At 44.0% G+C, this 12,776-nt stretch overlaps 1 protein-coding gene across 2 annotated transcripts in view; it reads right to left on the bottom strand.

The window, feature by feature from the left end:
• The window catches only part of PSMB2 (proteasome 20S subunit beta 2), a 33,590-nt gene extending 31,558 nt beyond the window's left edge, over positions 1 to 2,032 (bottom strand). Inside the window, exon 1 of one of the 2 annotated variants that reach the window (XM_055342076.1) lies at positions 1,829 to 2,032. In XM_055342076.1, the coding sequence (XP_055198051.1) occupies positions 1,829 to 1,919 (91 nt within the window). In that variant the 5' untranslated portion in view covers positions 1,920 to 2,032. The remainder of the gene's footprint in view (positions 1 to 1,828) is intronic. The other variant, XM_055342077.1, reaches the window with a different exon arrangement.
• Positions 2,033 to 12,776: the final 10,744 nt, after the last annotated feature.

The following is a 12,776-nucleotide window of genomic DNA, read 5'->3' as shown; positions in this document are numbered from 1 at the left end:
AGTCCCTCAGAGTTCTTTCCATCTCCCCAAGTGATGACAGCCTGACAATCAGATGCCTGTCACTTATAAAAGCAGTGATGGACACTTACTTCAGAAAATCCCAGATTTAGTAATTTTTCTTTCCTTAAACCAAAGATGAATCATAACCTGCCTTCAAAGCTTTCCCTAATCTTGGGATGCCTGGTTGGCCCAGCGGTTGAGCGTTTGCCTTCAGCTCGTGACCCCGGGGTCCTGGGATCGAGTCCCCATTGGGCTCCCTGCATGGAGCCTGCTTCTCCCTCTCCCTGTGTCTCTGCCTCTCTCTGTGTCTCTCATGAATAAATAAAATCTTAAAAAAAAAAAAAAAGAGCTTTCCCTAATCTCTACAATCAAAAAGAATCTCTCCTTCCTCTGAATTACCTAAAAACACTATCTTCCTCTGTGCTGAGTTTTTTTTTATATGCAGCAAAAATTCCTAGCTTGCACTATAATAATTTGTATACACATCTGAGTGTCTTATTAAACTGTAACTTTAAAGAGAACAGTCCACCATCTTCTTCTTTGCATCCCTTCAGAAGCCAGCACAATAATGGGCAACACAGGTGCTCAAAGTCAATCGGCCAAATAAACATTAAGCCACCTGGGCCAAAGTATAATACTTTTTCAACAGGAGCATGCCTATGATCCATCATGAAAACACACTCTTAGATTCCACAGGAAACAACCGAGATCTTTAAAAAAAAAAAAAAAATTAAGTATTGGGACGCCTGAGTGGCTCAGCGGCTGAGCATCGGTCTTTGGCTCAGAGCATGATCCCAGGGTCCTGGGATGGAATCCCATGTTGGGCTCCCTGCATGGAGCCTGCTTCTCCCTCTGCCTGTGTCTCTACACCCCACCCCCCCATGAATAAATAAAATCTTTAAAAAACTTATTAAGTGTGGCCTATGGGGAGACAGTATACTGTAGTAGCTACCGGCAAAAAGGTCAGAGTCAAACTGCGTGGTGTGAATCTGGGTTCTGCCTCCCGTGGCCTTAGGCGAGTTTCTTCCCCCTGGGCCTCAGCACGAACACCTGTAAAATGAGATGATCGTGCCTATCTTAACAGGTTAAATGAAGGGATCTCTGGGTGGCTCAGCGGTTGAGCATCTGCCTTCAGCCCAGGTCGTGACCCTGGGGTCCTTGGGATCGAGTCCCACGTTGCGCTCCCTGCGTGGAGCCTGCTTCTCCCTCTGCCTAGGTCTCTGCTTCTCTGTGTGTGTGTCTCATGAATAAATAAATAAAATTTTATTTAAAAAAAAAAGGGTTAAATGAATTCATGTAAATCGGGCAGCCGGGGTGGCTCAGCGGTTTAACGCCGCCTGCAGCCCAGGGTGTGACCCCAGGGTCCTGGGGTCGAGACCCACCATCGGGCTCCCAGCATGGAGCCTGCTTCTCCCTCTGCCCGAGTCTCTGCCTCTCTCTGAATAAATAAATAAATCTTTAAAAAAAATAAAAACGAATTCATGTAAATCACTTAAAACCGCACCTGTAACCCAGGCGCGTAGCCGCACTGCCGCCCCCTACGCGTCGCTCCGCTAAGCCCGGCGCCGGACTTCCTGCACCCTAAGGCTCCAGTCCCCGAACTCCACTGGGACACTTGGCAGCCGGCGGTGCCCACGGCCTCGGCGTCCCCAGGAGCCCCCCGCCCGCCCGCCCGTTTCCCTCGTTACGAGCGACCACACAGGAAGACGTTATCAGAGGTGCGGGGACCGGGGAGCCTGGCGCCCCGCAGGGTCCCCCCCATTCCCCTCCCGCGGCCTTCCCCGCCCCCCTCGCCCAGGCCCGGCCGGGCTTCCCCGCCTCCTCGCACCGTCCTTCATCTGGACAATACTGCTGGCGGCCACCTGGTCGGAGGCGACGAGGACGTAGTCGGGGCCCTGGATGCCGATGAGGTACTCCATGGCGGCGGAGGCGACGGCCCGGCGCGCCGGGCTCCGCTGCGGCTTCTGGCCTCGCGGGTGAGACAGCACCGCCGGCCGGAGATCCCGCGCGACCGCCCGGGTACGCCGGCGCCTTCGGATGACGCATGACTCTCGCGAGAGGTGGGGGAGTGGGCGGGGCCTCAGGCCCCGGGAGCTCCGCGCTCGCTCCCGGTTGCCTTGGGTGACGCCGCGTGTCCTCGTACGCTGAGCTTAAACCCGGCGTGGGGATGACGTCACGAGCTGCACGGGAAGCGACGAGCACGCGTGGGTGCCGAGAAGGCGCGTCCCTACGAGGCGGTAAAGCGCCTCCGGAAAGTCCCTCCGTCCGTGCTTCGCAGAAGTGTTCCGGTTCACGATCTGAGCGCGGAGGCTAATTGCAAAAGCTCGACTGACACATGTCCCCGCTGCAGATTATGTGCACTTGTTACTTCTGGTGAAGAGCGACTCGAAGGGAGGACTCTTACTTTATTTTAGACTTACCTGCATTGCATGCGTGTTTGCAATTCTCCTCTAGCGCTTCTCTCTTTTAAATAGGGCCAAGCAAAAAAAAAAAAAAAAAAAAATAGGGCCAAGCATCGTTTGCGTGTTTTTGCAATGCTCCTGCAGTGCTCCTCTCTTTTAAATAGGGCCAAGCATCGTTTGCCTGTTTTTGCAATGCTCCTGCAGCGCTCCTCTCTTTTAAATAGGAGCAAGCATGACCATCTCTTTGTATCTTGCAGCCATTCTGGGGAAATCTGAAATACTCCGATTCGTTCCGGACATTCACAATTTGGCCTTCCCAGCTTCCTGGGAAATGGTAAAACAGTTGCAATTCTAGTTCCAACACTACTGTGCGATTCATTTGCTTCTGCAGAAATCTGCAGTCCTCTCACTCCCTTCAGAACGTTTCTTCCAGCTCCCGGCCTGCGAAGGAATGCAGAGCCTGAGGAGTTAGGGGCAGTCCATCTATCATGGGCTGGATGCTGGATGCCGGGGGCAAGTGAGGTCATTAAGTCAGCCATACCGCTAAGAACACAGATGCATCCATCATCCTAGAAAGATTATTTTCTCTTTTTTAAAGATTTTATTTATTTATGAGAGACACAGGGGCAGAGACACAGGCAGAGGGAGGAGCAGGCTCCATGCGGGGAGCCGGACCTGGGACTCGATCCAGGGTTTCCAAGATCACACCCTGGGCGGAAGGCAGATGCTCAACCACTGAGCCACCTAGGGAACCCTTCATTTAACCTTTTAAATAGGCACGATCAGTTCATTTCATTTTTTTAAAAGATTTTATTTATTTATTCATGACAGAGAGAGGCAGAGACACAGGCGTAGGGAGAAGCAGGCTCCATGCAGGGAGCCCCAGGTGGGACTGGATCCCGAGACTCCGGAGTCACACCTTAGCCCAAGGTGGCGCTAAACGGCTGAGCCACCCTGGCTGCCAAAAAGATGCTTTTCTTAAACTCCGCTGTGAAAGAAGTCTCCTGAGTCTCTCTCCCACCCCCTCTTTCTTTGTGTTTGTATATTTTTTAATTGCAAAAAGTACACAGTTGTACTATACACACAAATCATACAGAAGAAATACAGAGTTAAATATCTCTCCTCCTCCCACCAGAGGTAACTGGTAACTACCCACCAGATATCTGTATCCTTCCAGACCTTTTTTTTCCCCTTTGTACATACCAATATTCATTCATTCATTCATTCATTCACAAAAACTGCAGCATGCTGAATTGGAAAATCCAATTTTTAAAATGTACCCCCTTGCCGCCCAAAAGACCCGATGATCTTTTAAGCTGTATCTTCCCTCTTCCTCCCAGGAAATTCCCTCTAGTTAAGTCACACTAGAGAGTCTCTAACTTCTTGTTAGGATAAAAGAAAGTAGATTTGCAAGACCTACCTTGTCTCACCAAGAATCAGGGTGAATCCTTTCTCTACTTAAAGTCTTAAAATAGGGGCACCTGGATGGCTCATTCTGTTCAGCCTCTGACTCTCAGGGTCATGAGATCAAGCTCCATGTTGGGCTCTGTGCTGGGTGTGGAGCCTGCTTAGGATTTTTTTTTCTCTCTGCCCTTCCCCCTCCTCCCTCTGTTAAAAAAATAAAAATTAAAGTTAAAAAATTAAGAAATAATTGAGTATTTAAAGGAAAAATAATAATATATAATGGGGTTCATAGCATATTTGGAAATAAAAGGTAGGGCAAAAAAGCACAACGACCAGGAGGGAAGAAATTGGACTGTATTGCTCCCAGGTTCTTATATACAAGGTAGTATAATGCTTCACGTTGGACAATGATAAGTAAAAGATGTATGCAATAAACCCCAAACACTAAAATAACAGGATTATAGTTAATAAGCCAACAAAGACCTAAAATGTAATAAAATACTCAATCAAAAAAGGAGATAAAACAGAAGGAAATAAAGGAACAAAAACATATAGAAAAAAACATGGAATAAATAGAAACAAAAAGCAAGATGGCAGATTTAAATCCAATGATATAAATTATCACGTAAATAAAATGATCTAAAAATCCAATAGTGACAGAAAAGCTCCATGTGGTTGCCTGGAGATGGAGAGGGTGGGGAGGGATGGAATGAGAGTGTGCAATGGGCATGAAGGAATTTTCGAGGGTTGTGGATATGCTAATTATCTTGATTGTGGTCATGCAGGCATACAGCAGAGATATTGCGGGTTCAGTTCCAGGCCACTGCAGTGAAGTGAAAAATCACAATAAAGTGAGTCAAATGAAATTTTGGTTTCCCAGTGCATATAAAAGTTATGTTTACACTATTCTATAGTATGTTAAGAGTGTGTAATAATATTATGTCTAAAAATTGATTTACATACTTTAAAAATACTAAAAAAATAATAAAATAAAATAAAAAATACTGTTTCTGGGGCGCATAGGTGGCTTGGTTGGTTAAGCATCTGACTTTTGATTTGGGCTCAGGTCATGATACTGGATCAAGCCCCATGTCAGGCCCCATGCTCAGCACAGGGTCTCCTTCTCCTCTCTCTGCTCCTCCCCTACCCCCTCAAACAAATAAATAAAATAATAAAATTTTTAAAAAATACTTTGGTGCTGGGGCACCTGGGTGCTCAGCGGTTGAGCATCTGCCTTTGATTTAGGTCATGATCCCAGTATCTGAGATCAAGTCCCATATCGGGCTCCCTGCAAGGAACCTGTTTCTCCCTCTGCCTGTGTCCCTATCTCTCTGTGTGTGTCTCATGAATAAATAAACAAACTCTTTAAAAAAATACTTTGGTGCTAAGGGGTGCCTGGGTGGTGCAGTTTGTTAAGCCATGGACTCTTGGTTTCAGCCCAGATCCTGATCTTAGGGTCTTGAGATGGAGCCCTGTGACAGGCTCCGCACTTGGTGGGGAGTCTGCTTGAGCTTCTCTCTCTGCCTCTCCCCTGACTTTCTCTCTCTTTATAAAATAGATAAATAAATAAATCTTTTAAAAAATACTTTATTGCTTTATTTAAAAAGCTATCATCTAAACTTTTAATGAATTGTAATCATTGATCACAGATTACCATAACCAATACAATAATAATGAGATGGGGGATCCCTGGGTGGCTCAGCGGTTTGGCGCCTGCCTTTGGTCCGGGTGCGATCTTGTAGTCCCGGGATCGAGTCCCACGTCGGGCTCCTGGCATGGAGCCTGCTTCTCCCTCTGCCTGTGTCTCTGCCTCTCTCTCTCTTTCTCTCTCCATGTCTATCATAAATTAATTAATTAATTAATTAATAATAATGAGATGTTTGAGAATTACCAAAATGTGACATAGAAACATGAAATGAGCAAATGGTGTTAGAAAATGGCGCTGATAAACTTGCCTGACACAGGGTTGCCACCAACTACCCTTCAGTCTTTAAAAAATGAAATTATTGGGCAGCCCGGGTGGCTCAGTGGTTTAGCACTGCCTTCATCCCAGGGCATGATCCTAGAGACCTGGGATCGAGTCCCATGTTGGGCTCCCTGCATGGAGCTTGCTTCTCCCTCTGCCTGTGTCTCTGCCTCTCTTTCTCTCTCTGTGTGTGTCTCTATTGAATAAATAAATAAAATCTTTTTAAAAATGAAATTATCTGCAAAGAACAATCAAGTGAAGTACAATAAAATGTGCTACAGCTGTAGTTTCACAGGTGTGTGCATATGTCAAAACTCATCAGATAGTATGAGCCTTTTATTTTTTTTTGAGGTTTTATTATTTTTTTATTTGAGAAAGAGAGAGAGAGAGCACTAGCCGAGGGGAGGGAGAGGGAGACGTAGACTCCCCGCTGAGCAAGGAGACCAATGCGGGGCTTGATCCCGGACACCAGGATCATGACCTTAGCTGAAGGCAGATGCTTAACCAACTGAGCCACCCAGGTGCCCCTATTTTATTTTTTATTTTTTTAAAATTTTATTTTTAGGTTATCTCTACACACAATGTGGGGCTCAAACCCACAACCTGAGTTGCAACTCAGACCTCCTACCCGAGCTCAGTCTCTCTGGATTCCAATTTCTTGACTAGAAGCCAAATCAACTCAAATGACAAAAATGTGATCATCTCTATGCATGTCAAATTGCTAAAAATAAGAGTTAATATATGCACTGATAGCTAATATGACTAATTCCTTGGTGCTACCCAAATAAATCTCTGTCATGAAAGAAAAGAGGGACACACAGTGAAAGAGGCAATACAAAAGCAAAAGGGAACATTTCAGCAGATCTTCATGCTAACAAACTGCCATGGCTAAAGGCTCATAGAACAGAAAAACACATACATGGAGAAGTTCGAAGATTATATTATACGTCCACAAAAACCTGACCCTCATTTCATATTTTATATCAATTAGCACCACAGGGACATGTGCCAATTTACATATAAGCTAAGAGAATACACAACCTAGTGATCTGAAATAGAGTCAAAGAGTTATTTGGGGTTTTTTATTTGTATTTTTTATTTTTTTATTTTTATTTTTTATTATTTTTATTATTTTTATTTTTTATTTTTTTTATCAGAGTTATTTGAATATGTTTTCTTGGTCAGGCCTGAGAAATCTTGGGTTACATTTCCGGAGTGCCTTCCAGACTCTTTTTATATTTCCAGTTATTCTTATTTTTCTCACAGTTGCTTGATATCTGTGGTGTAGGGTCTTTTTTTAAGACTATTTTTAATCTTTATTAAATATTTTATTTATTTATGAGAGACACAGAGAGAGAGGCAGAGACAGGCAGAGGGAGAAGCAGGCTCCATGCAAGGAGCCCAATGTGGGACTCGATCCCGGGACCCCAGGGTCACGCCCTGAGCCAAACGCAGACACTCAACCACTGAGCCACCCAGGTGTCCCTGTTTAGGGTCTTAAATGCATCTACACAGCCACTGCCCTGATTCAGTATATTCAGTATACAACTCAAAGACAAAACAAGATAAAACCACGTTAACACTTAAACTAAAAATTGGTCCCTCCCAAGTGAAGCTTCATTTTCATGGAAAATCAACCATCATGGTAAATAGCTAGATAAATATTGTCGGTCTCTCCTTGTTTGACTGAGTGAAGACTAAATGGGAAAACAGAGTTTTAAAGTTCTCAAATTCTTATGAAAAGATAGACTTTTTCTGAAGCCATTGTATCAAGCAAGAATATGTTTTAAACCTAATTGGGACGCCTGGGTGGCTCAGCAGTTGGGCGCCTGCCTTCTGCTCAGGTCGTGATCCCAGGATCCAGGATTGGTCCAGCATCAGGCTCCCTGCAAGGAGCCTGCTTCTCACTCTACCTGTGTTTCTGACTCTCTCTCTCAGTCTGTGTCTCTCATGAATAAACAAATAAATCTTTTTAAAAAAAAAACCCTATCTAATCAAAATTAAGAGCTCTCTAGCTTTGGTAACAAATAATCCTCAGAATGGGTTTTAAACCCTTTTTATTTCAAGTAGGCTCCATGACCAGCATGGACCCCAGTGTGGAACTTGAACTCCTGACCCTGAGATGAAGACCTGAGCTGAGATCAAGAGTCAGATGCTTAACCAACTGAGCCACCCAGGTGCCCCTCTAAACCCTTTTAATCAATCAACATTGATTGACATAATCAATTACATCAGTGAACATCCTTTTGTAATCCAACAACTCAGTGACAACTCCTTGTTTCTAATAATCAGCCAAGATCGGATTAATTCTAATGAACATACTTGTGAATACCAACAAATGAACTGTCCACTCAAATGACCACACTTCAGAAGATGATGTCAACTCATTCGTACTTTTGAAAATCTACCACTTTTTGAATTCTGTGCTTTCCCAAAACTCTAAGATCAGCAGTCTGCTCTTAGAAAAACTGTGCCTGGTCAGCCTATACTTACATAAGCAGTAATTAATCTTTGTACATTTTGTTTTAGATATTGAGTGGTGGTCTCATCTATTGACATATGGAAGCGTTGAGTGGACTAAGAACAAGGAAGGACTCTGGGACAGCATCAGGCTGCAATATATGCATCCCAGCGCTTGGGCCATTTGACCCAGCTGATTGCATGTTACTGAGGCATCAAAGGAATATGCCACATGGATCTTCTGGTAATCAGCGATGGAAGAGTTGCAACTCAGACCTCTAGAAATCTAGAACAGGCGCATACCAACTTGGTAGAAACCGAGTGTCTCACCATAGGATATCAAATGACCATGTAGCTTGAACTTCCCATTATGAGCTGGGTTTGGTCAAACCCCCCAGGTTATGAGGTCATGTGGGCTCAGCAGTAATATATCATAAAATAGAAGTGGTACATTTGGGATCAAGGCTGAGCAAGTCCAGAGCCTGCAAGTAAACTGTGCAAACAATCTGCCAGAGGTAGTTAATCATCATAAGGAGCTAGGATTGCTTCTACATGATGAAGGTATGGAAGAGTGTGATTGGCACTCAGGTGATGCCCTGCAGCATCTTTTGGTGCACTTTTGCTCAGATTGAATTATAAATGTGCAATTATAGCCACCATAGCCTGAAAAGTGTCTGCTGACCAGGAGGCCTTACTCTTTAGAAATAAGAGAAGGGCGTCTAGGTGGCTCAGTTTAGTTAAGCAACTGACTCTTGATTTTGCCTCAGGTCATGATCTCAGGGTCATGAGATTGAGTCCCATGTTAGGCTCCATGTTAGGCATGGAGTCTGCTAAGATTCTCTCTCTCTCTCTCTCTCTCTCTCTCTCTCTCTCTCTCTCTTCCCCTCCCCAGTCCACTAGCATGCCCATACATGCACACACACTCTCTCTCTAAAAAATATTAATAAAATATATTTAAAAAGAAATGAGTGTAAATATACATCAAATCATTGCATTGTACACCCTACACCTACATAATGTTATGTCAATCATATCTCAATTAAGCTGAGGAAAACAGAAATGACAGTATGGATCAACTCACCAGCCAAGCCAAAAGGTAAGGCGATCTAAAATGGGTAGTAGAGGGGCAGCTCCGGTGGCGCAGTGGTTTAGCACTGCCTGCAGCCCAGGGTGTGACCCTGGAGACCCAGGATCAAGTCCCACGTCGTGCTCCCTGCATGGAGCCTGCTTCTGTCTCTGCCTCTCTCTCTCTCTCTCTCTCTCTCTCTCTCTCTCTATCTCTCATGAGTAAATAAAATCTTTAAAAAATAAATAAAAATAAAATGAGTAGTAGAAGAGGGAGATGATGAGCATCGGTTACAGCTCATGAACCAAATGCAACAGCAGAGGCCAAAGTTTATTCCACTAACCCTTCTCTTGCAAGTTTTCTTAGAAATTGTAGCCAGTCATGATCCTGGAAGTCATGCCTAGATGGAGTGAATTTAATGTCAGAAGTAATTGGGGGTGACTGGGACAAGGGGTGGACTACAGAGGATCTATCAGTGTGTACACACCCCAGCCACACTGATCGATAACAACTCGCACCTGTTGTCTTAGTCATCTTGGCCTACCACAACAAAATACCACAGACCGGGTGGCATAAATAACAGAAATGTGTTTTCTCATAGTTCTAGGGGCTAGGAAGTCCAAGATCAAGGAACTAGCAAGATTCAGTTCCTGGTAAAAGCTTTCCCCCAGGCTTCCAGATGGCTGACTTCTCACTATGTCCTCACATGGCCTTCCCTCAGTGCATGCGCACTGCAAGAGAGACAGAAGAGAGAAAGAGAGAGAGCTCTTTCTTTCTTTCTTTTTTTAAAAACTGGGATATAGCTGGCGTACAGCATTGCATTAGTTTTAGGTGTACATAACAGTTTGATATATGTATATACTGTGAAATTATTGACACGATAGGTTTAACACCCATCACCATATATGAGCTAGAATTTTTTTCTTGTGATGAGAATATTTAAGATCTACTCTCTTAGCGATTTTCAAATATACAATATGGTAATACAGACCATAGCTGCCACGCTGTACGTTACATCCCCAGGACTTTATCTCTTTCTATTCATAGAAGCCACCCATCCCCTCGCCCAAACCCTCATCACCTAATGCAATCCTAATTACCTTGCAAAATACCATCTCTAAATGGCATCATATTTGGGGGGTTAGGGATTCAACATACGAATTTAGGGGGACATCAATATTAGCCTATAAAGGCTACCCTCTCTTATGGAGAACTGTCAACTCCCTCCGGTGGGAAGCTGCATTCATCTGAGCAATAACTGATTGACACAGGGCTGTGAAAGCCTGGCTCTTTTGCTTCAATGGGGAACTGCTTCTGAGGTCCAATTTATGTTCCAGAGCTTTCTCGCAGAATCAGCTGAGACCACATCCTTGCCAGGTTTTTACACCCTGTCTCATCCTGCTTCTCTCTTCCTTCCTCCAGAAATGACTCCCCCAATAAATTACTTGAACAAGAATCACGGTCTCAGATTCTGCTTCTTGGCAACCCCATCCAAGCCAGTGTACACTGGTCAGAATTTTTATGTGACCTTAGGGAGAAGGTGAGTCCCCCAAAAAAACATTCCTGAAATAGAATTTCTTGTTAGCCAGGGTGAGTGAGGGCTTAAGTAATATTTATCTCATGTAGAAAGATATGCCACATCTTACATGTGAGCGTTGAAAATTCACACCCATTATGCATGAGTATCTTGTCATATGGTTTGTACCACACTTCTTCAAGTAAATGGATTTATTTTTAAAAAGGTGCATCTTCCATTGCCAGATGCAAGTCAGTGCTTTTTAAAAAAGCATTCTTAAAAATAAATAAATAAATAAATAAATAAATAAATAAATAAATAAATAAATAAATAAGCATTCTTTACCTCACTTTTTGTTAAATTCCAGATAGTTCACAGGGTTATACTACCTTCAGATGTACCATATAGTGATTCAACAATTCCGTATCTCCCCCAGTGCTCATCATGACAAGTGGCCTCCTCAATCCCCATCTTCTACTTCCTCCATCACCCCACCCACCTTCCCTCTGGTAACCATCAGTTTGTTCTCTATAGTTAAGAATCTGTTTCATGGTTTGTCTCCCAGTCTCTCAGTCTCTCTATCTCTTGTTTTTTCCTTTGCTCACTTGTCTTGTTTCTTAAATTCCACATATGAGTGAAATCATATGGTATTTGTCTTTCTTTGACTGACTGATTTTGCTTAGAACAGTCCAGAAGTTGACAAAAAGCAGTCACATGCCGCAAGGCACCATCTGCCAGAACCATGGTTAATCAAATGACCATTCCCCGGCCGAGCTTCTGGGTCCCCTGTTTCATTTACTTCTGCCAGTCATTGCCATTCGGGTCATTAGACACCAGAAGTCATACGCAGCATTTCTAAATCTCCTTTATAGGTATTTGCGTATTTGTATTACCAGCCTCTTCCTTTTCTACAAAGGACCTTTCTATATCCTATCTTTGGACTTCATAGTATCTACTTTTGCTTTAGTCTACATGTTTATCTTTCCTCATCACTTTTCTATCTAGCACTTTCTGCATTGTGTCAGGAAGATTTCTTCCAATTTTATATGTCTATAAAATGGTCTCTATGCTTAACCATCATGTTTGTCATGTTCCAGAAAACTCAATTCCTCCAACTTGGATAAAATACATGGTGTTCAACAGCTTGGATTTTAGGGGCGCCCAGGTGGCTCAGTTGGTTAAGCGTCTGACTCTTGATTTCAGCTCAGATCTTGATCTCAAGGTCTTGATCTCAGGCTTGAGATTAAGCCCTACATTGGGCTCCACACCAGGCCTGGAGCCTGTGAAAAGAAAGGAAGGGATCCCTGGGGGGTTCAGTGGTTGGGCATCTGCCTTCAGCTCAGGGTGTGATCCCGCGGTCCTGGGATCGAGTCCCACGTCGGGCTCCCTGCATGGAGCCTACTTCTCCCTCTGCCTATGTCTCTGCCTCTCTCTCTTTCTCTCTGTGTCTTTCATGAATAAATAAATAAAATCTTAAAAAAAAACAAGCCTGAGTTTGAGTCCTGGCTCTACTACTCACAAGCCAGGAGACCTTGACCAAGATGCTCATCTTTTTTGGGTCTGTTTCATTTTCTATAACTTTCTATAACAAAGTTGTTGTGAGGATAAAATGAGATCAAAGTGCTTAGCCCAGAGCCTAGTATGTGGTATGAATGTCATAAATGATATTATTATTATTTATTCACCATCCATCTTCAAAGGCAGCTGTTCCAGCTCAGAGTAGTCCAGCAGTTATGCAGAGGGCCAAGCAATACCTAGGGAGTAGTGTCCATCAGAGCCGTCATCACCATGGGGGGAGTGGATGTACCAGGGCTGCGCCAGAAGAGACTGGGCCAGAGGGCAGTCAGGCCAGATGGAACACAAGGTACCAAATCAAAAAATAGAAGGGGGGAGGGCAGCCCATCAAAGCCTCAACTAGAGAGTCAGTGCAGGGGGGAAGGCCAGGGGTAGATAAGGGTGTGT

This window comes from Nyctereutes procyonoides, unplaced genomic scaffold (assembly GCF_905146905.1).
Source record: "Nyctereutes procyonoides isolate TBG_1078 unplaced genomic scaffold, NYPRO_anot_genome, whole genome shotgun sequence".
Classification (NCBI taxonomy): domain Eukaryota; kingdom Metazoa; phylum Chordata; class Mammalia; order Carnivora; family Canidae; genus Nyctereutes; species Nyctereutes procyonoides.
This window is presented reverse-complemented; position numbering and strand designations above follow the sequence as displayed.